The sequence below is a fragment of the Cervus canadensis genome, chromosome 23, assembly GCF_019320065.1.
Source record: "Cervus canadensis isolate Bull #8, Minnesota chromosome 23, ASM1932006v1, whole genome shotgun sequence".
NCBI classification, from domain to species: domain Eukaryota; kingdom Metazoa; phylum Chordata; class Mammalia; order Artiodactyla; family Cervidae; genus Cervus; species Cervus canadensis.
The window spans coordinates 40,614,728-40,636,311 of NC_057408.1; the positions used below are offsets into that span (position 1 = coordinate 40,614,728).

The 21,584-nt window shown below is 46.2% G+C and overlaps 1 protein-coding gene across 1 annotated transcript in view; it reads left to right on the forward strand.

Moving 5' to 3' along the window:
• B4GALT6 (beta-1,4-galactosyltransferase 6) overlaps positions 1–21,584 on the forward strand; it is a 70,099-nt gene that overhangs the window by 20,460 nt on the left and 28,055 nt on the right. Inside the window, exons 2-3 of the mRNA XM_043444344.1 lie at positions 1,198–1,314; positions 9,521–9,634. Coding sequence (XP_043300279.1) covers positions 1,198–1,314; positions 9,521–9,634 — 231 coding nt within the window. The remainder of the gene's footprint in view (positions 1–1,197; positions 1,315–9,520; positions 9,635–21,584) is intronic.

The following is a 21,584-nucleotide window of genomic DNA, read 5'->3' on the forward strand; positions in this document are numbered from 1 at the left end:
TGTATGTATCATCCCACCCCTCTCCGTCATCACAGAGCACCAGGCTTTTTATCTGTTTTACACATGATGATGTATACATGTCAATGCTACTTTCTCCATTTGTCTCACCTCTCCTTCTCCCACTGTGTCCACAGTCCATTCTCTACGTCTGTGTCTCCATTTTTTCTCTGTAAATAGGTTCATCAGTACTATTTCTAGATTCCATGCTGATGTGCTCAATCATGGCCAGCTCTTTGTGACCCCATGGATTGTAGCCCTCCAGGTTCCTCTGTCCATGGAATTTTCCAGACAAGAATACTGGAGTGGGTTGCCATTTCCTTCTCCACTAGAGTCCATATGTATGCTTTAATAGATGATATTATAGATGATAATAGATGATTTGTTTCTCTGACTTCACTGTGTAGTGAGGTTCATCCACCTCACTACAGCTGACTCACATTTGTTCCTTTTGATGGTTGAGTTATTGTATACAGGTACCATATCTGCTTTACCATTCCTCTGTCATCGGACATCTAGGTTGCTTCCGTGTTCTGGCTATTGCAAGTAGTGATGCCATGTCGATTTTGATTTTGTCTGCTTTTACAATCCTGGCAGGTAGACTTGTGATTGAGAGTGTAAAATTTCAAGTAATCAAGAGAAATTGCCAAGAGATTGTGATTCTAGATCATCCTACGTGTGCCCCCCCCAACACTGAGAATATGAAAGATCTGTATCCAGATTAGACATGGTGATTTGTGACATATGTTTGATTCATGAGGGAATTCTTACCTCTGTGGAGTCCTTGGTTTGAGGGAATTAATATAGAATTAGAGAAAGTGAATTTTAGGATTATGTGGTTGAATGTGGTAAAGAATTATGTGGTAAAGAATGCCTTCCTGAAATTCCTGAGTATATTTTATAGTAGAAAATCATATGTGGATAAAGGAATTATGATTTTTGGATAGTTCATTTAGTCTCATTCTAGTTGATGGATGGATATTACTACTATAATTTTTCATTTTATTGTTTTTTAAAAGGAGTTTGTTTTTGTGAGTTTTCGATAATGGGAAATAGTAATTTTATATTTGTTTTCCCATTTGATGTACTAATTGAATCAGTTCTGGTCTATTGAGCAGTTCCTCAATTCTGAATATTATTTTTTAATGTAAAAAACCTAATTGAGTCATGTCATTCTCTCTTTTTTTTTTTCTTTTATAGCCAACACATATCTCTTTATGGTTCAAGCTCGAGGAATAATGTTAAGAGAAAATGTGAAAACAATAGGACACATGATCAGGCTGTACACAAATAAAAACACTACTCTCAACGGCACAGGTAAGACAGCTTCCTGTTTTAATTTTGCTTTACTTCTGCTTCTTAGCCTTGTCATCATAAGTTAGTAAAGCAGATCTCTTCATCTTTGTCCTGCCTGCAAGTAACTTCCTGTTAAAGAGGAAGGTCTACTAAGTGCACCGGGAGGGTCTTTCACTGTCAGGACTGTCATGTATTCTAGGACGTAAAAGGTGTGATCACCGAGGTGATGGGGTTTTGTATAAAGATACTTAGCTTAATTCTTGAAAGCATAAGCAAAATATGAAAAATAACTTGTATTTTTCAATTTGCCTTCCATATTAAAGACAAATTAACCACAAAGAGTCATTTATGCATCTTAGCTGTGCTGCCATCTTTCTTCATGCCCATTTTAATTTCAAGATGATTTGCCAACTTTGTCTAGAAAATACTTGTTTCAGTTACAGAGGAGTGTTAATAATTGTATGGCCTTTTTAGGAGAGAAAGGAAGAAATCATGTAACATTGGAAATCAGTAGCTGCTCTTACCTTCTTAAAATATAACTTAGAAGAAGAATCTCCATCAGAATCACAGGAAGTTAAAGCCTAAGTAATAGGCCCAACTCATGATTTAATGATGGTAGAGCTAGTGTGAGTAGATTCAACTGTTGTGGAAGAATGCATGTGTTCCTTTGTAGCAGTGTTTTCCACATTGTCTCTGGAAGCTGTATTAGATGTTATTTTAAGGGTTCAGCGGCTGATTGTCAGTTGTTGCATCCACTGTATTCTTATTTTAAGCCTTAAATTTGAAGATTTAACTTACATCACCAGTTCTTCATACATTGTGTCACTATAAATCACACATATACACACCCAACTTGCTAATAGGAAGTTCCTGTCCCCCCCCAGTCATAGGTGCATTTTCTTAAAATGTATGTTAAGGTGGGTAATAGTTTTAGACCCTTCTCCCATCTCAAGACTTTTGCATATTGATTCTTAATTTCAGTGTCACACATGCTTCTACAAAATCTGTTCTAGTCATTTGCCTAATTTGTGTTATGATGCCACCAATCAATGTTTTTTAATCACTCATAATTTTCTTCTTCCTTTTAACTTTAAAGAAATTTCCTCCAGAAGGATGGTCTCATCTGAGTTGGTATTTTAATAGTACAGTAAAAGTCTCATGAACTGGTCTTCTGCCTGAATTAGTCTTCTGAATAATAGGTCAATTTGAGAGAAGTTGAAACATTTTAAAAGCTTCACTGGGACTTGTCCTGGTTGAATAGGTTGGTTGTGAAAGTGTTCATTAAAAGTTCATTCAACTGAACAGAAGTATTAAGCATCTTCAGGTTACTGTATTTGTGTAAGTGAGTGCTTATAAAATCTGTGTATAATCAGGTTCTTTTCCCAGGGTGTGAATAAGTTATATGTGTGAATATTGTGCTTTACTAGGAGAATTAGTTATTTGGGCAAGATCAACCCCACCTCCAACCCCAACCGGAGTACTTCACAACTGAAAAGAAATTCCCTCCTCCCCTCACTAAGTCACAGTTTCAGTGAAGACCAAACAACCAATGCATCCTTTGATTAGTTTGCTTTTTATGAACCTTTGGAAGCCTTTCAGTTGGTTCCTTTACTGATGGTGCAGCTCTTCTCAGGAGATTGTCGTTGTCAGTTAGGAACTGGGTTTGGTTGTAAGAGAAAGCTGACTGCAGTGGCTTAAACACATGAGGCTTATGTTCTTGTATAAATGAAGTCTGGAGGTTGGATAACTTCCTTTTGTTGAGAAACTCTTCACACACTTTCCCGCTTCTGCTCTGTCTTGTAGTTTCACAGGCTAAGACACTGTGGGTCTCCAGGCTTCCTGTTTGCTCTTGGGTCATTAGAAGGAGCAGTGGAAGAAAGGGAAAAGAACCAGAGTTCCCCCTTTGTAAAGGTCCTTCCCAGAAGTCCCGCATGGTAATTCCTCGTCTCGTTGTTGTTGTTCAGTTGCTAAGTTGTGTCTGACTCTTTCTGACCCCATGGACTGCAGCATGCCAGGCTTCCCTGTCCTCCACCGTCTCCTGGAATTTGCTCAGATTCATGTCCATTGAGTCAGTGATGCTATCTAACCGTATCATCCTCTGCCTCCCTCTTCTCCTCTTGCCTTCAGTCTTTCCCAGCATTAGAGTCTTTTCCAGTGAATTGGCTCTTCGAATCAGGTAGCCTAAGTATTAGAGCACCGGCATCAGTCCTTCCAGTGAATATTCAGGGTTGATTTCCTTTAGGATTGACTGGTCTGATCTTCTTGCAGTCCAAGCAAGAGACTCTCAAGAATCTTCTCCAACACCACAATTCAAAAGCATCGAGTCTTCAGCGCCAGCCTTCTTGATGGTCCAGCTCTCACATCCGTACCTGACTACTGGAATAAACCATAGTTTTGACTATACAGACCTTTGTCAGCAAAGTGACATACTTAATTGTGTGGGCAACCAGGAATGATAGTCTTTGAGCTGGGCTCCTGGTGCTCTGAATGAAATTGGGATTCTGTCCCTCATGGCTCAGACGGTAAAGAATCTACCTGCAATGCAGGAGACGTGGGTTGGGAAGATCCCTTGGAGAAGGGAATGGCAACCCAGTCTAGTATACTTACCTGGAGAATTCCATGGACAGAGGAGCCTGGCGGTCTACAGTCCATGGAATTACAAAGATTCAGACATAACTAAGTAACTAACCCTTTCACTTTACCTAGGAAGAAAGGGAAAATGGAGTTTGTATAGGTAACTATGAAGCACTGCCGTGTTCATTTATATTGAGCAGCTAGTATAGTTAATACTCAGCTAGATATTAGAGATACAACATGAAGAAAAACATCCTCTCAAAACTGTTTTCCAATAGCATGGTCTTTCTCCCACATTGCCACAGTACCTTTTTTAGGGAAAATAATCTTGAAACTTTAGAGCCATAAGGATCATTAGCGATTACTTTATTCAATCCCATTATTATTCATCTGGGACAACGGGCCCCAGACAAAGTGACTGACCCAGGGATGCACAGCTTGTAACAGGTCAACCAGGGCGAGAGCTTGTCTTCCCGATTGCTGATGTTCTCTGCTTTAAGGATCAAAAGATTCTGGATCTGGTACTTGTTCTTATACCAACTAGCTGGTGAATATTTAAAAGATTGTCCAAGTTTTTTGTGCCCAGCTTTTTCATTTACCTTGTTTCATAGAATTATTAGAATAAAATGAAAATTTGGCAGGTAGCATTCATTGTAAAAGGCAGATATTATTGTAAGTCACGTCCAACTCTTTTGCAACCCTGTGGACTGTAGCCTGCTAGGTTCCTCTGTCCTTGGGATCCTGGGCAAGATTCATGGATTGGGTTGCCGTTTCCTTCTCCCAGGGGTCTTCCTGACTCAGAGATTGAATCCAGATCTTTCTGAATTGGCATGGGGATTCTTTACCACTGAGCCACCAGGAAAGCCCAAAAGGCAGATAGCACAATTCAAAAATAAAGGATTCCTACCTCCTCCCACCCCCAAAAAAGAATAAAAGATCTTCCCTTTATGGAAGATCTCTAGGCTTTTGGGAGAGATGGAACCTGTAAATAGCTACTTATAATACAGTGATTTATTTCTGAACAGATGTGTACAGATAAAGTCTGCCCAAAAGGAGACAGTGGTCAGTAAGGTGTACAAAGGACTAATTGGGCTCCAGGGAAGAGTTGAGAAATATGTATTGACTCATTGAAAATTTATCACTTAGATCTTTAAAATTCTCATCACAAGAAAGAAATATGTAACCATGTGATGGATGTTAATTAATTAGCCTGGTGGTAATCATTTCACAATATATCCAAGTATCAAATCATTATGTGATACACCTTAAACTAATACAGTGTCATATGCCAATAAAACTAGTTAGTAAAAAGCAAAATTTTTAACACCTAGTGGCAAATTGTGATATTTCTAAGTACATTTCATTCCAAATAAGATTTTTTAACCACGTATCTGACATTCTGAAGCATCCAGTGTAAAGAGATTTATATAAAATTTTTGTAAAGAAATCATATACTTTTATAATCATATGGTACCTTGCCTTGTAGCCCATGGAGTCAGTCAAATTAAGAAAACAAAATGTATTCAGTGGGCAGTTATCAAAACCGATGACAAAGGTCACGTGCTGTTAGAGCCAGTCGGCTTGTTAGAAATAACCCAGCACACTTCCTCATTCGGTGGGTGCGTGGTTGGAGGCCCTCGGACTTGGCCAGCCTGACACGGCAAGTGGTAAATAGACCAGAACACTGCCTGGGTTTCTGTTACCTGCTTTCAGCTGCAGGGGAGACAAAGCCCTGGAGAGGATTCATTTGGCCTGGTCTCCTCAGGTCCAGTGAGAGCCAAAGAGGGGCTTGTCTAGCAGTTTCCATTCTGGGTTCCTTTTTTTTTCTGGTGTAGCTTTGAAAGAGAGGAAGAAGGCAGGGGCCCAGGTCTCACTGTGTTTTCATCCTTTCATTAGATGAAATAATGTCTACATTTTACAGTGGTTGTGGTAGATCGGCCTCTGGAGCATCTGTCATGCATCACCTTTTAAAGCTCCTGGGTTTTGAAGCTGGGGTTATGCTACATGGGCCTCAGCACTTTGGTAGGAATAACAATTTTGTGGGTTTATTACATCATAGTCTCCCAAAGTTTGAATCATTGTTGGCCGCATTATCAGTTGTGAAGTATTCACTTGTAGTAAGTGTCTTCTGTGTCGTAGGTGCTGTATTAGATGCTAGAAATCAAAGGCAATTTGATTTCAATTAAAAGAGATTTACAGACATATGAGCAAGGGGGTACATAGTTCTTATATACACAATACACTGGGATGATGTAACTACCTCTGGATGCATTACTGAAGGGTACAGACATTTTTAGTAGTCTGACAATGAGTTGAGATCTTGTGATCATTTATAAGGATGTTGTCAAGAGTCACATGTTTTAGCTAAAAAACTTTGTATTTAAAGGATAAAATGTAATGATACTGCATGTCTCTGAGGGTTTTTTTAAATTGATTCTTTATAAACTGATAAAAGTGATCCGTGGTTTCTTTCATGACAAAGTGAGTCATTTTAGCATGAAAATAAAAAGTGAAAACAGTCTTCCAGCCCTCCTGTTGACACGAGACTCCCCAAAGGGAGCCCAGTTAACAGTCTGTTTTGCAGAGATGTCTGGAGAGCTTTACACCTCTGTGACTTGGATGTGGATTTTAGAGTCAGAGTCTGCGGCTAAGAGAAGGGGCCGGGGCTTTAATGACAAGAATTAATAAATTATGTATAGTAAGAAAATGCTCTTATTTAAATTTATATGGCATTAAGAAATTACTTTGGGATTGTGTGTTAATATTTATCTTCTTCGGGATTATAAGAAAATGGGCCTTTGGAACACAGAAAGGCAGTGGACTCCCAGGGACAAGCTTATTTATCTTCTATTTTCAGCTCCTACAAATGCACAGTATAGAGTAGATGCTTGGCAGGCGTAGTTTGAGTCCCCATAAAAGGAGAAAAGTTTTTTTTTTTTTTTAACTAGAAATTTGATACATATATCTAGATATATAGTTTTTAAAGGATTTTTAAAAAAAGAGCCTTATTGGACTTCCTGACACTTATTTCAGAACTTCCCAGGTGATGCTAGTGGTAGAGAACCCACCTGCCATTGCAGGAGATGAGGATTTGTTTGGGTTGGGAAGATCTACTGGAGAAGGAAATGGCAATCCACTCTTGTATTCTTGCCTGGAGAATCCCATGAACAGAGGGGGCTGGTAGGCTACAGTCCATGGGGTCACAAAAAGACACAGGATTGAAGTGCCTTGGCACGCACACTTATGTCATGTTTAGTATCTTTAAATCTTTCGGTATCTATGGATGAGATACAAGTGTGGCCTCCTAGAGGGGTTTGTTTCTGTGGTTTTTGTCTGTCCTTGCATGTATTGGCATAAAACTGCTAATGTCTGCTGAACCCCTCTGCCCTCTGTCTTGGAGGGCCTTCCTTACCAAACACACTACAGGCTTCCCTGGAGAAAGGCATGAGCTTGGGAGGACTTTGTTACTGGGACTTTCTCATTTTCCGATGGAAAAGGTCTTAGCCATTGTACCACCACTGGGCCCCATTTGTCATGTTGAGGTTTTCTGGTAATACACTTACCTTCAAACCTGACTGACAACTTGCCAAATTCATGAGGAGTTTCCACTTATTTATAAGGGGTTCTGGTCTGCAGGGCCCTTCCAGCAGGTAGGCCTGAAGGTGGGGTGTGTGTCTTTGCTCCAGAGTGTCTTCCTGGCTGCATTTCCATCTACTGTGTTTGTGTGTTTTTTAATGTCTTCAGTTTACTTTGTTATTTATTTATTGGTCACACCTGTGGCTTGCAGGATCTTTGTTCCCTTACCAGGGATTGAACCTGGGCCCCTGGCAGTGAAAGCAAGAAATCTTAACCACTGATCACCAGGTCATTCCCTTCATCTGTTGTATTTTGATGATGCATGAATGTTTATGTTAGGTCATGATATGGACCAGAGATGTTTGGGTTTCTTTGATTCTTCTCATGTGCTTCATATTTAATTTCCAGGAGTCTGCGGTGAGAAGGTTTAACTTTTGCAGTTCAGTAAGCCTGTGATTTTGACCCTCAGTCTTGTGCTTGCTGGTTACTGGCAGACAGACCTCCCTTTTAAGTCATACGTCCATTTTCCCCTTTCCTAACTCTCTTCTTGCTGGCCAGTTCTTATAGGAATGCCTTTTTCATTAGAGCAGATTACTGAGGACTGAAATAAAGTCTTCACATTTTCCAAAGTGGCTGCTGGAACTTCATTTCCTGTGGGTACAGAGTTTGTGATCCAGAAGATAGACAGTGGTGTAATCAGCCGTTTCCATTTCTCGTCTCTTACTCACTGCTTGCTGGTCTCATCCTCTTAGACCAGCTTCCTCTTGCATAGCAGGAAGCTAGCAGGTCATGGTTCCCAGATTTGCTTCTCAGAACTTCTCAGAACTTTGTTCCAGAAAGGGACTGAGATGTCATCTCCTTGGTTCTAAGTTAAAAAATTCCTAAGGCTCTTGATTGTTCCAGGTTGAGGGGCTCATTTCTAAAGCAGTCACTCATAGCTGAAGTTCCTGGATATGCATATGGACTTGGGGTTGTTCTGAGCACTTTGTACGCTTATGTTTCTGAAATCTGAAAATGACAACACGAGGCAGGTGCAGAAGAGAAGCTTTTCTTCTCTTGCTTTGTACCACCAAGCTAGTGCTTGTTGGCGCAGGATTTGAACTCAGTACTTGATTTTGGCACTCTAAACCAGTACCTCTGTGTTCCATAATTTGCTGACTCTAAAAATAATAGACCTAATGCAATAATAGTTCCAGGGTGCTCCAGAAACTGCAGCCCACGGGTTGGGTATGACTAATTTAAGGCTTTTAATTGGGCTGTATTGCAGAAGTCAGTTGAGTGGGTAAATCTCAGTTTCTTAAGTGTGAGGCGGTGAGAAAACATTACTCCCACCGTCTGCTCCCTGTGGCTGCACATGCAGCGTGCTGTGGCCATGTGGGTGTCCAGAGCACCCTGGGCTGCCTGAGAGAGGAGATGATCCTCCTGCAGCACTTTCTTTATATATATATTACTGTATTTTATTTTTGGCCGTGCTGGGTCTTCATTGCTGCACGTGGGCTTTCTCTAGTTGTGGCAAGCAGGGGCTGCTCTTCGTGGCGGTGCACGGGCTTCTCATTGTGGTGGCTCCTTTGGCCAGGGGGTTAAGAGTCTCCCTGCCAGTGCAGGGGACACCGGTTCGATGCCTGGTCGGGGAAGATCCCACATGCCGCAGGGCAGTAAGCCCATGCGCCACAACTGCTGAGCCCACGCTCTCAGACCCCTGCTATACTTTCACTCCCCCTTTGCATCTAGCTCGGCTGGGGGAGGGATGGGAGCAGGTGTTTTCTGCTGGTCGCAGATGAGTCTGCTGTGTGTGTGTGTACACGCACGGATCCGGCCGCTCCTCTCCCAGACGCGTCCCAGGGTCCCTGGGGAAATCATGCTGAGAGGTCCCTTCTGGCAGCCGTGAAGGGTGAACGGGAGAGCAGTCCCGGCAGGTGTACTTTGCTTTTCCATCGTTCTTTCTAGATAATCACCTCTTAAGTGCTGCTGCGGATCGCAGAGTGTAGTCTTTACACAGTGACGGCGACATATTTCATACTAGGAGCAAAGCAAAAGGCAATTTTTTGGTCGTAACTTTTTTCTCTCTCTCTCTAAGATTATCCTGAAGGCAATAATTCAAGTGATTATCTCGTTCAAACAACAACATATCTTCCGGAAAACTTCACATATTCACCATACCTCCCCTGCCCAGAAAAACTGCCTTACATGCGTAAGTTTCATCTCGTTTTCACTTCAACTGTGTGCTTGTATTATAATAACATAACAGAATTCACATGGTTTGAGCACACCACACTCAGGTCATTATCAGGGTGCTCATGTTCATATCGTGTAGCATGTCATTATATTTGACTTTTGGGGGGTGCAGAGCAATTTTTTTGTAGGGGGGAGGAAGATTGAAAAACTGAAGAAAAGCTTTTCACTTGCGCAGAAATAACCTCTGTTGTGAGTTTCATGTGTATTCTTAAAATTACTCTTAGAGTGATTTTAATATCTTTTATATAGATAGAAAATGAGAGTATTTCAGAGGCTTTAAGAATTTATATAAATGGCTTTAAAATTGCATTTTTTTCCTCTAACTTGCTTTCTTAGTTATTTTTTGAGAACTGTCCATGTTGATACATAGAGATCTATTCATTGTCATTAACTATTGTACAGTATAAAAAAGTGAACTGTGTGTGTGTGTGTGCTCAGTCGTGTCCGACCGTTTGGACTGTAGCCTTTCAGGCTCCTCTGTCCATGGGATCTTTCAGGCAAGAGTACTGCAGTGGGTGGCCATGTCCTCCTCCAGTGGATCTTCCCGACCCCGGGATCAAACCTGCATCTCCTTGTGTCTTCTGCATTGCAGGTGGATTATTTACCACCGAGCCATTGGGGAAGCCCACGATATAGTTTATTTTTGAATAAATGTATGATATTTCATTTACCTTTCTCTCTGATAAAAATTTAGTTTGTTTCTAATATTTTGCTATCACAAAGCAGTGCTGTAAGGACATCAGGCATTTCTTTGTGCCTAGAAGCGTAATTGCTGGGCTGACTGGCGAGGTTGCACTCCACAGCAGCGATACCCGTTAATATCCCCAGGAGCAAACCACGAATGCATCACTCTGATACTGATGGACTTTTAAGATTTTTGCCTTTCTTTTTTTTTTTGAAATAATTATACGTTTATTATATGATTACAATGAATATAGTTACATAAATTCCCTATGGGGTCCTATTGAATTACATAGAATTTTTTTAACCAAAGCACTAAAAACATTAGAAGAGAATGATGGCTGTTTTATACACATAAATTCTGCTGAAGAAAACACTTTTTTTTTTTTTTTTAGATTTTAAGATTTTTGCCTTTTTTTTTTAAAGTTTTTTTTTTTTAATTTTTTTATTTTTGCCTTTCTTATGGATGAAACACTTTTTGCTATTATGGTAAATTTAAAAAGGTATCTTGTCTGAATTACTTTTCTTTATTACTAGTGGCCTTGAGTGACTCTTCCTGTGTTTGTGAATAGTTTTGAATTTTCTCTCCTGTGACTCAGTCACTGCTTTATTGGTTGCTTATTGTTTAGTTAGGTTTTTGTATGGATCAGTGGGAGTTCTTTATGTATATTCTAGCAGTGTCCTACTGTCTGCTATTTGTATTGTAATTGGCTCATCTTTTCATTTTGTTTATGGAGTCATTTTATTTTAAAATTCTGTTTCTAAGTGTATCAATCACATTAAGGCTTTCACTTTTCTTGGTCTCAAGAAAGCTTTCCTTGTTACCCAAAAGCCATACAAATACTCTTATTTACTTCTAATAATTTTGTTTTATATTTTTGTGTATAATATGAGATAACGTCAAGATACTGTATTTTAAATATGTCTTTTTTTCAAAATTATGAAGATAATACATTATCAATTAGGAAAAAAAAAAGGCTCTATAATCACTCAGAAGCCACAGAGCTGTTAGTTGCAATTTTTCATTGTTTGTGTCTGCACGCCCCGCCCCGATTTTAAGCATACTTCATACATATAAGTTAGTATCGTGATCTCTATATAGTTAAAATTTAAATAAACATTATTTTGAACAATATAAATAATCATTATTTTGAATTGCTTATTTTTAATGTCCTAAGTAAGTGTGTTTTTTATCTTTATATAACTTTTCTTTATTGAGGAAGTTGGCCTGTCTTCAGTGTATTTTTAATAGATACTACATAACTATAAAAGTAAGATTCACCTTTTATTATCATCTAAGGCCATGGTTCTCACACTTTAGGGTGCATTAGAGTCTCTGGACTGTCTTGTAAACTGCATATTTCTGTGCCCAACCCTCAGTGTTTTGGTCTGTAGATGTGGAGTGGGGTCTGAGAAGTTTCATTTCTAGCAAGCTCCCAGGTCACATTGATGTTGATGATCCTTGGGCCACAGACCCACTGATCTGTAGCCTGGGGAGCTTTTATAATTCTTGGGCCCAACCCCTGAGTTTCTGATTTTTATTAATTGGCTATGGGGCCTCCGTTTTTTTTTATTAACTTATTTATCTTTGGCTGTGCTGGGTTTTTGTCGCTGTGAGGGCTTTTCTCTGGTTGTGGTGAGCGGGGGCTGTCCTTGCTGCAGTGCTTGGGCTTCTCATTGCAGCGGCTTCTCTCACTGCAGAGCACAGACAGGCCCTGGGGTGCTGCGTGTGCGCTCAGTCACTGGGGCTCCTGGGCTCCAGAGCGCAGGTTCTGGGGTGCTGCATGTGCACTCAGTCGTTGGGGCCCCTGGGCTCCAGAGCACAGGCTCTGGGGTGCTGCGTGTGCACTCAGTCGTTGGGGCCCCTGGGCTCCAGAGCACAGGCTCTGGGGTGCTGCGTGTGCACTCAGTCGTTGGGGCCCCTGGGCTCCAGAGCACAGGCTCTGGGGTGCTGCGTGTGCACTCAGTCGTTGGGGCCCCTGGGCTCCAGAGCACAGGCTCTGGGGTGCTGCGTGTGCACTCAGTCGTTGGGGCCCCTGGGCTCCAGAGCACAGGCTCTGGGGTGCTGCGTGTGCACTCAGTCGTTGGGGCCCCTGGGCTCCAGAGCACAGGCTCTGGGGTGCTGCGTGTGCACTCAGTCGTTGGGGCCCCTGGGCTCCAGAGCACAGGCTCTGGGGTGCTGCGTGTGCACTCAGTCGTTGGGGCCCCTGGGCTCCAGAGCACAGGCTCTGGGGTGCTGCGTGTGCACTCAGTCGTTGGGGCCCCTGGGCTCCAGAGCACAGGCTCTGGGGTGCTGCGTGTGCACTCAGTCGTTGGGGCCCCTGGGCTCCAGAGCGCAGGCTCTGGGGTGCTGCGTGTGCGCTCAGTCGTTGGGGCCCCTGGGCTCCAGAGCGCAGGCTCTGGGGTGCTGCGTGTGCACTCAGTCGTTGGGGCCCCGGGCTCCAGAGCACAGGCTCTGGGGTGCTGCATGTGCACTCAGTCACTGGGGCTCCTGGGCTCCAGAGCGCAGGTTCTGGGGTGCTGCGTGTGCACTCAGTCATTGGGGCCCCTGGGCTCCAGAGCACAGGCTCTGGGGTGCTGCGTGTGTGCTCAGTCGTTGGGGCTCCTCTCACTGCAGAGCACAGACAGGCCCTGGGGTGCTGTGTGTGCACTCAGTCACTGGGGCTCCTGGGCTCCAGAGCGCAGGCCCTGGGGTGCTGTGTGTGCACTCAGTCACTGGGGCTCCTGGGCTCCAGAGCGCAGGCCCTGGGGTGCTGCGTGTGCACTCAGTCGTTGGGGCCCCTGGGCTCCAGAGCACAGGCTCTGGGGTGCTGTGTGTGCACTCAGTCGTTGGGGCCCCTGGGCTCCAGAGCACAGGCTCTGGGGTCTGCGTGTATGCTCAGTCGTTGGGGCTCCTCTCACTGCAGAGCACAGACAGGCTCTGGGGTGCTGCGTGTGCACTCAGTCGTTGGGGCCCCTGGGCTCCAGAGCACAGGCTCTGGGGTCTGCGTGTATGCTCAGTCGTTGGGGCTCCTCTCACTGCAGAGCACAGACAGGCCCTGGGGTGCTGTGTGTGCACTCAGTCACTGGGGCTCCTGGGCTCCAGAGCGCAGGCCCTGGGGTGCTGTGTGTGCACTCAGTCACTGGGGCTCCTGGGCTCCAGAGCGCAGGCCCTGGGGTGCTGCGTGTGCACTCAGTCGTTGGGGCCCCTGGGCTCCAGAGCACAGGCTCTGGGGTGCTGTGTGTGCACTCAGTCGTTGGGGCCCCTGGGCTCCAGAGCACAGGCTCTGGGGTCTGCGTGTATGCTCAGTCGTTGGGGCTCCTCTCACTGCAGAGCACAGACAGGCTCTGGGGTGCTGCGTGTGCACTCAGTCGTTGGGGCCCCTGGGCTCCAGAGCACAGGCTCTGGGGTGCTGCGTGTGCACTCAGTCGTTGGGGCCCCTGGGCTCCAGAGCACAGGCTCTGGGGTGCTGCGTGTGCACTCAGTCGTTGGGGCCCCTGGGCTCCAGAGCACAGGCTCTGGGGTCTGCGTGTATGCTCAGTCGTTGGGGCTCCTCTCACTGCAGAGCACAGACAGGCTCTGGGGTGCTGTGTGTGCACTCAGTCACTGGGGCTCCTGGGCTCCAGAGCGCAGGCCCTGGGGTGCTGTGTGTGCGCTCAGTCACTGGGGCTCCTGGGCTCCAGAGCGCAGGCCCTGGGGTGCTGCGTGTGCGCTCAGTCACTGGGGCTCCTGGGCTCCAGAGCACAGGCTCTGGGGTGCTGCGTGTGCACTCAGTCGCTGGGGCTCCTGGGCTCCAGAGCACAGGTTCTGGGGTGCTGCGTGTGCACTCAGTCGTTGGGGCCCCTGGGCTCCAGAGCGCAGGCTCTGGGGTGCTGCGTGTGCGCTCAGTCGCTGGGGCTCCTGGGCTCCAGAGCACAGGCTCTGGGGTGCTGCGTGTGCGCTCAGTCGCTGGGGCTCCTCTCACTGCAGAGTACAGACAGGCTCTGGGGTGCTGCATGTGCACTCAGTCATTGGGGCTCCTCTCACTGCAGAGCACAGACAGGCTCTGGGGTGCTCCGTGTGCACTCAGTAGCTGGGGCTCCTGGGCTCCAGAGCGCAGGCTCAGTCGTTGCGGCACACGGGCTTAGTTGCCTTCGACATGCAGGGTCTTCCTGGACCAGGGATCGAACTGGTGTCTCGTGCACTGGCAAGTGGATTCTTTACTGCCGAGCCATCAGGGAAGCCTGGGGCCTCAGTGTTGGTTTTTTTCCTTAAATCTCAGTTGATTCTAGTATTGTAACCTCCTTTACTGTCCCATAATAGGGACTGAAGCTGTGGGTTTTGTCCCTGTATATTGTTCACTTTGTCATTGCAGTTTAGGCCTTCTAAAAATGAATGTTTCTGTCTGTGCAGTGCTGAAACTACTGGGTGATACTCTGTTGAAATATTGATTACAATAATTTCATTTTCATAATTTGCATATTCAGGACTTGACAGTTTGAGGAAGTCTTTCTGTTCTTGGTTTAGCTGCCACTTTCTTAATTAGTGCTTTGTGGGTGCTAATTCAAGTCCCATTTTGGAGTGCCTGCCGGCAAGGCCGTCCTGTCCCCCGTCCTCTCCCCTCCCCGTCCCCCAGCCCCGTAACTCGTGAACGCTCCTGTCACTGGCTTGAAAGATGGTGTCACGGCTGCACCTCCCTGCCTTTCGCGGAATGTCTTGGTGCACCTGCTCATTCCCTCTGCTTCCATCAGTCTTGCATTCTTTTGCAGAGGAGGATTCACATCAATTTATCCAGCCACCTTTTCACAGAAGAACTCCTCAGGGCTCTGCTGGCTTTGGGTCCAGCTCCAATCCCTTGTCCAGTTAGCTGTGGCCAGCATGATGGGACGTTTAATAGAAGATCTGGTCACATGCAGAAACTCTTGGGGAGGGGGCCATGGGCACAGCCACCACACATTGAGGCTTCTGCCAAGAGGGCTGGCGTGAGCCGCCCCGGAGACCCCCTTACGAGCCATGTGACCACTGCACAGCGGAGCCTCAGTTTGCCTGTCTGTAAAATCTGGAATCATATGTCAACTTCGTGAGGATAAAGAGAAGCACAGCACCTGAAGCTTGGCTATTGTAATTTGCTATTCCCTCTCCTTTTCCTCATTTCTTTGAATGATGGAGCCAGATTTTACAGTGATCAGGGGAGTAAGAAATGTGTAGAGAGAAATGTAGGAGAAATGTGTAGGAGAAATGTGTAGAGTGAAGGCATTTATTTTTACTTACCTATGCATCCTTAAATTTTTTTTTTAATTAGCAGAATTTTTTCCCATCAATGACAGAGAAAAGCATAATAAAATACCTAATTATAAATATCTTGTCATAATGTCACACAAAGTGATTGAATCCCATACCTCCCCAAATAATAGTTAAGGCAAGGCTATGTAAAAAGATGAGCTACTTAGATGAAAACCATTCAGGTAGGAATGATACTGAATTTCCCTGTAATCACTGAAAATAAGGTTAGAGCTTAAAATTGGAGTTTGATTATCTGGCTGTCTTGATTTTTACTGGCACTTGATTACCATAAAGATAAAGAGTGAACTTCTCCAGTTGGAATTCACGTACAGTTGACTGCATGGGTTTCAGCATTTATTTCACATTCAGTCAATTACATTATAAAATCTATTTTAGATGTTATTTATACAATATGAGTGAATACTTCTTTATTGTTAGGGTTTATAGATTCTCCAGAGGGCAAATCCACTTCCAGCTTTATTAAATTTGCGGGAGACTCTCCATACTAACCTGGAGAGGGAAATGGCAACACACTCCAGTGTTCTTGCCTGGAGAATTCAATGGAAAGGAGGGAGCCTGGCAGGCTCTAGTCCATGGGGTCGCATAGAGTCAGACACGACTGAGCGCCTGAGCAAGCACTCCGTACTAATAATATTCACTTTATCTGGAGCTGTAAAATAATGCTTAGTATGGATGTTTTGATTTTTCTGTGTGAGGTTAGTGATGGAAAATGTCAGCTGTGCACTCTGCATTAAAATGCAGACAGACTTACCTGTAGATTTCCTGTCATTCAATTTCTATTCAAGGAGAGTGCCTCTGTAGTGACCCCTTAATGCATTTTGTCCGTAGCATTTGTGGGATAGTTGCCTTTGTGGTTTAACGTTGATAGTTTCTATGGTTGCTAGCCTTAGGACCACAACAAAAGCCACAAGCACTTTTTGAGATGAGTTTAAATAGTTCAAATGAAAAATCAGCAGAGAGGGAAAAGATAAGCGAATAAACTTCAGACAAGCTCGAGTAATGCTTACGGTAACAAACTGTCGTGCCTGTGTTTATCGTGGACAGAAGCCCTGGGAGCCGCTGCAGTCGTGAGCCGCCTGCAGCAGGGCCTCTGTTGTTGAGCGGGGCTGGTGGGAGAAACACGGCTGAGTGCGCGCCTGCCAGCGGAGCAGGCGGCACCCAGAGAAGGGCTTCTGTAAGGAAAGAGACTTCAGAGAGAGGGGGCACGCTGCAAGTGGGGCTCGCAGGGTGGTTTAGCAGGTAGCTGAGGGGGCAGTTTGCGGGCACAGGAGGCTGTGTGTGCTGAGAGCGGGGAGTGGTCGGCTGTGACTGGGGTGGGTGTGTAGTGGGGCGTGTGAGAGGCGAGGCTGCCCGGCAAGGTGTAGTGGTCTCAGTAGTGTCAGGCGCTCAGCCGTGTCTGACTGCGACCCCATGGACTGTGGCCCTCCAGGCTTCTCTGTCCATGGAATTCTCCAGGCAAGAATACTGGAGTGGGTTGCCATTCCCTTCTCCAGGGGATCTTCCCAACCCAGGGTCTTCTGCATTGCAGGCAGATTCTTTACCGTCTGAGCCACTGTGTAGAGGACTCACCAGTCCGAGGGCTGCCTGGGTCCCGTGAATCACGGGGCATCCACGAGGTGGGCGTCGGGGAAGCAGAGCCCTGAGCGTGTGTGCAGAGGGTTGACTTCCAGCCAGGAGTGCATCTCTAAGCGTGTGGGGTTTTCCAAGAGTCCAGGGACAGAAAAGGGTAAAACAAAGCAGAAAACAGTTCTTTTGGAAATGTAATCTTTACCTGCTTTCAGTCGATACATGGTGGGACTAGGACGGGACTTCGGAAAGATGCTTCTGATGAGCAGTTGAGAATGAATAAAGAGTGGGGAGGTGGCAGGGTCTGGAAGAGCCGCACGGAGCTCCCCGCATGGCCTGGAGGAGCGCCTGGGGTACGTGCTGGGTGGTGGTGCTGAAGAAAAGAGAGATACTTTTGGTCCGATACGGTGACCAGCTGAGGGATCAGGGTCGATTTCCAGGTTTTGGCTCAGTGGTGGTTAACTGAAAGGCGAATTGCAGGAGAAACCGCACACTTGGAGAACGGGGAAGTGAATGAGTTCGGTGTTGGGCTTGTTCTGTTGAAAGCTCAGGAGACTTTGTTTGGGCTCTGAGTTTTTTCAGAGATATCTGGGCTGGAGGTGGTAGCAAGTGAGCCTGGAAGAAGGCTCCATATGAGTGGGCCCTTGGAGAACATCAGAGTCCGAGGGTCAGCAAAGAAGGAAAAGAAGCCAGGGGCGGTGGCGGTGGGAGGGGGGCGGTCAGGGGACATGTCCCAAAGGACAAGGAGAGGGCTCCGCCTTGTCCCATACCTCGGAGCAGTAGAGGGGGGGTCTGTGAGAGGCTGGGCACATCTCACACTCACAGGACCACAGTCAGCATGATTTCAGTGGGGTGGTGACGTGAGAAGCCAGGTATCCTGTCCTGAGAAGGCCAGGTATCCTGACCCAGAAGTGTGTAAAAACTAGTTGGTTTAAAACAAGTTCAGGACTTCCCTGGCGGTCCAGTAGTTAGGACTCAGTGCTTCCATGCAGCGGGGTGCAAGTTCAACCCTTGGTCAGGGAACTAAGATCCTTACACGCCTCCGGTCACGACCAAAAAGAGCGAAGCAAACAAAGCAAAGCAGTTTTGTGGGAAGGGGAAGGAGACTCGGGGGAAGGAGTCTGTGGATGAGGTGGTGTTAAGGGAAGAAGGATTTAGGAAGAGATGGACTTAAGTGAGTTTTAAGCGCCGTGGGGGAGGACACTGTGGACAGACAGAGATGCGGAGTGCAGGGAGGAGAAGGGAGGTGTCCAGGGAGCCCGGATCCTGGAGAAAGTGACAGGAGACAGAGTGTGCTCCTGTGGAAGGACAGGGAGGGAGGTAGCAGGGACACCGCCTCCTGCAAGCAGGAGTGAGACCCACTTGGAGATGAGGGGAGAAATGTGGAGGGGGCTCAGCCCTGTTGCTTCTATGTTCCCAGCAGAGCAGAGACCGCATGCATATTGGGCGGGGGGGGGGGGGGGGGGGCACGAAGGACAGGCAGCTTGAACCGTGAGAAGTAAATATTTAAAAAGTAGTTGTAGGGAATGCAAAGTGCAGTCAATAAATCATACATTAAAAGATGCTGAACTTACCTGTTAACCAAGAGAGCCCTCCCCCCACAGGGGTGGTCAGAAGCTACAGATAATGTGACTCTTGTTTCTCTTGGAAGCTTATTCTGTTTAAGGCCGTCTGTTGGATACTGTCACCTCAATGATGAGTTTAATCTGTGTGCTTACTTGATTTTCTAGGGGGAAGAATTTGAGCATGGAAAATTGTTGATCAGGTGTGGCAGGTCAGGAAGGGAGGGAAAATAACAGTATCTGTGAGTGTCTGGGTGTGTCTTAGTCTGTTCGGGCTGCTAAAACCAAAATACCATAGACTGGGTGGCTTAAACAACAGATATTATTTCTCAAAGTTTTGGTGGGTGGACATCTGAGTTCAGGGTGTCAGCAGGTTTGATATCTGGTGAGAGCCTGATTGCGGGTTCATCGATGGCTGTCTTCTTGCTTGTTATCATGTGGTGGAAGGGCTGAGGGGTCTCTCTGGGGTCTGTTCTATAAGGGCACTAATCCCATTCATGAGGACCTCATCCTCATGATGTAATCACTCCCCAAAGGCCCCGCCTCCTAGTACCATCACATTTGGGGTTAGGATTTTGCCATGTGAATTTGAGGACAGGGGGACCACAAACATTCAGCCCATTTCTCTCAGGTGTGCCATGATCGGGTGAAACTCATGGAGCTGTGTTGCTCCGAGTGTGGTCCAGAGATGATCAGTGTGTGCCAGAAGCAGTGAGGAGGAGGGTTAAAAATGCAGGCCTCTAAGCCAGCAGTCCCCAACCTTTTTGGCACCAGGGGCCAGTTTTATGGAAGACAGTTTTTCCATGGAATGGTGGGGGGATGGTTTCAGCATGATTCAGGCACGTTACATTTATTGTGCACTTATTTCCATTATTACGTCTGCTCCACCTCAGATCATCAGGCATCAGATCCCAGAGGTTGGGGACCCCTGCTCTAAGCCAAAGCCCAGAGCCATAAAGAAAGGTTTCTGGGTTGCCAACCACAGGATGTAACTTGATTTGGTTTAAGAGGAAAGGGAATCCATAAAGAGGTATCAGGCAGCCCCGGAAAACCTGGGTGGCTGTGGAGTTCGGTTCAGAGGCTGAGCATCCAGAGCAAGGCCCAGGCCACTCTGGGAAGCATCTTCTACCGCCACTTAGCCGGGATCACAGTTCCTACCAGCCCTGCACAGGTCTGGGGACCAGAGGTACCACTCCTGGGGCCGTTGACACCAGAAGCTTCTGCCGTCACTGTGATGTCTGCTTCAGCATCACCATCAGGTACATCTCATCACTTGACTGCTTCTCTCTGCTGAGAGGTTGGGAGAGAGGTTCTAGCTTCTAATGGGAGGCGAGACTCAACAGTGGGCAGTTGTGCAAGCCCTGGAATGTGTGGAGGTGAAGCTGGATGCCCACAAACGTGGTCCACTTACTGACACAGGAGCTCTGAGGATGGGCCTGAGACCTTCATTCTCAACAGGCAGGCCTGGTGATCTTTAGCCACTCCACCAAAATTAGCAACTGCTTTTCTAGGAGACTGGGGAGACAGAAGAAATGGGGAGACAGCAGAGAGAACTTAAAGCCAGGACTGGCTGCCTTTCAGCTCTGACGCTGCCAGTCATTCTAGGTGACAGTGGGGCTCAGGGTGTGAATTCAGAGCTGGGTATTACCAGGAGGATGTCCAGGGAAGGAAGTGAATGTCAGTGAATGTGGCTGCATTTTGGAAGGTAGTTTGGCTAAAAGCCAGAAACTTCAAAGGAGGTAAATTTATGAAAAAAAGAAAGTAATGATTTTTTTATGAAGTGTAGGTATAAATCTGCGGTGTACCTTCTTATTTGCCTCACCCCAACCTTGTGGATCTCAGACAGTAAGCAATGAGCACGGTTTGAGAAGAATAGTGTTTCACTTAAGATGAAGAGTAGGGGTGATGTTCTCAAAAAGACATTGAAGTACAGTATATGGGAAACTTCTCGGCCAGTGTAGGAAATGTGGGTTTAATCCCTGGGTCGGGAAGATCCCCTGGAGGAAGAAATGGCTCCCCACTCCAGTGTTCTTGCCTGGGAAAGCCCATGGACAGAGGAGCCTGGGGGACTGCCGTCCATGGGGTCTCAGAGTGGGACATGACTGAGGGGCTGACACCTCCGCTATGCTGTTCTCCGTAGTGATTATACCAGTTTACCTTCCCGCCAGTAGTGTTGGAGGGTGGAACACTCCTTGAGTGAAACCTGGAGGGGACACCTAGTAGGTAAGGAGATAAGAGTAGCCTTGGTGGGTGCCGAGGGAGGAAGGACGTGGGGTCCCGACCACAGCCTCCCCTCTCAGGTTCTTTCCCCCGAGGGTGGTTTGGAAACCCTGTCACCACTCGCTCACCTGCGCTGTGCTTCTTCCTGGCCACTCTCTCTGATATGTCCCTTTTCCTTTATTTTCTATGCACAGAAATAAGTATCTTTCTGATAGCACGTGTTGAGTAGGTGGGGCTGGTGTATGAAGTTAATAAGAGGCAGGTTATGACCTGTTTGAATAAAGGGTGGTTGGCAGGGAGCTCCCTCAGCATCTGAGCTTCTGCTCTGGGGAAGTGGCACCCACACGACTGTTGTGATTCAGGGTGCCGTTTCAGTACACCTCACATGGGCAGAAGAGTCACGGGGTTTATTACTCATGGATGCCAGAAACTGGCAGGGGCACGGAGAGCTGGTAGAAGGGCGGTCTGCCGTCCCAGGAGGGTAGAGAGCAGGTACCAGGGATCTGTTGCTTAAAAGGTGGTTGGGGCAGAGGTCACTGAGTCTTCTTGGCCTTAGTTCTAAGTGGTTGTTATTAAAGGGGCCTCTGGAAAAGCAAAGTGGGAGCTTTTTGGCA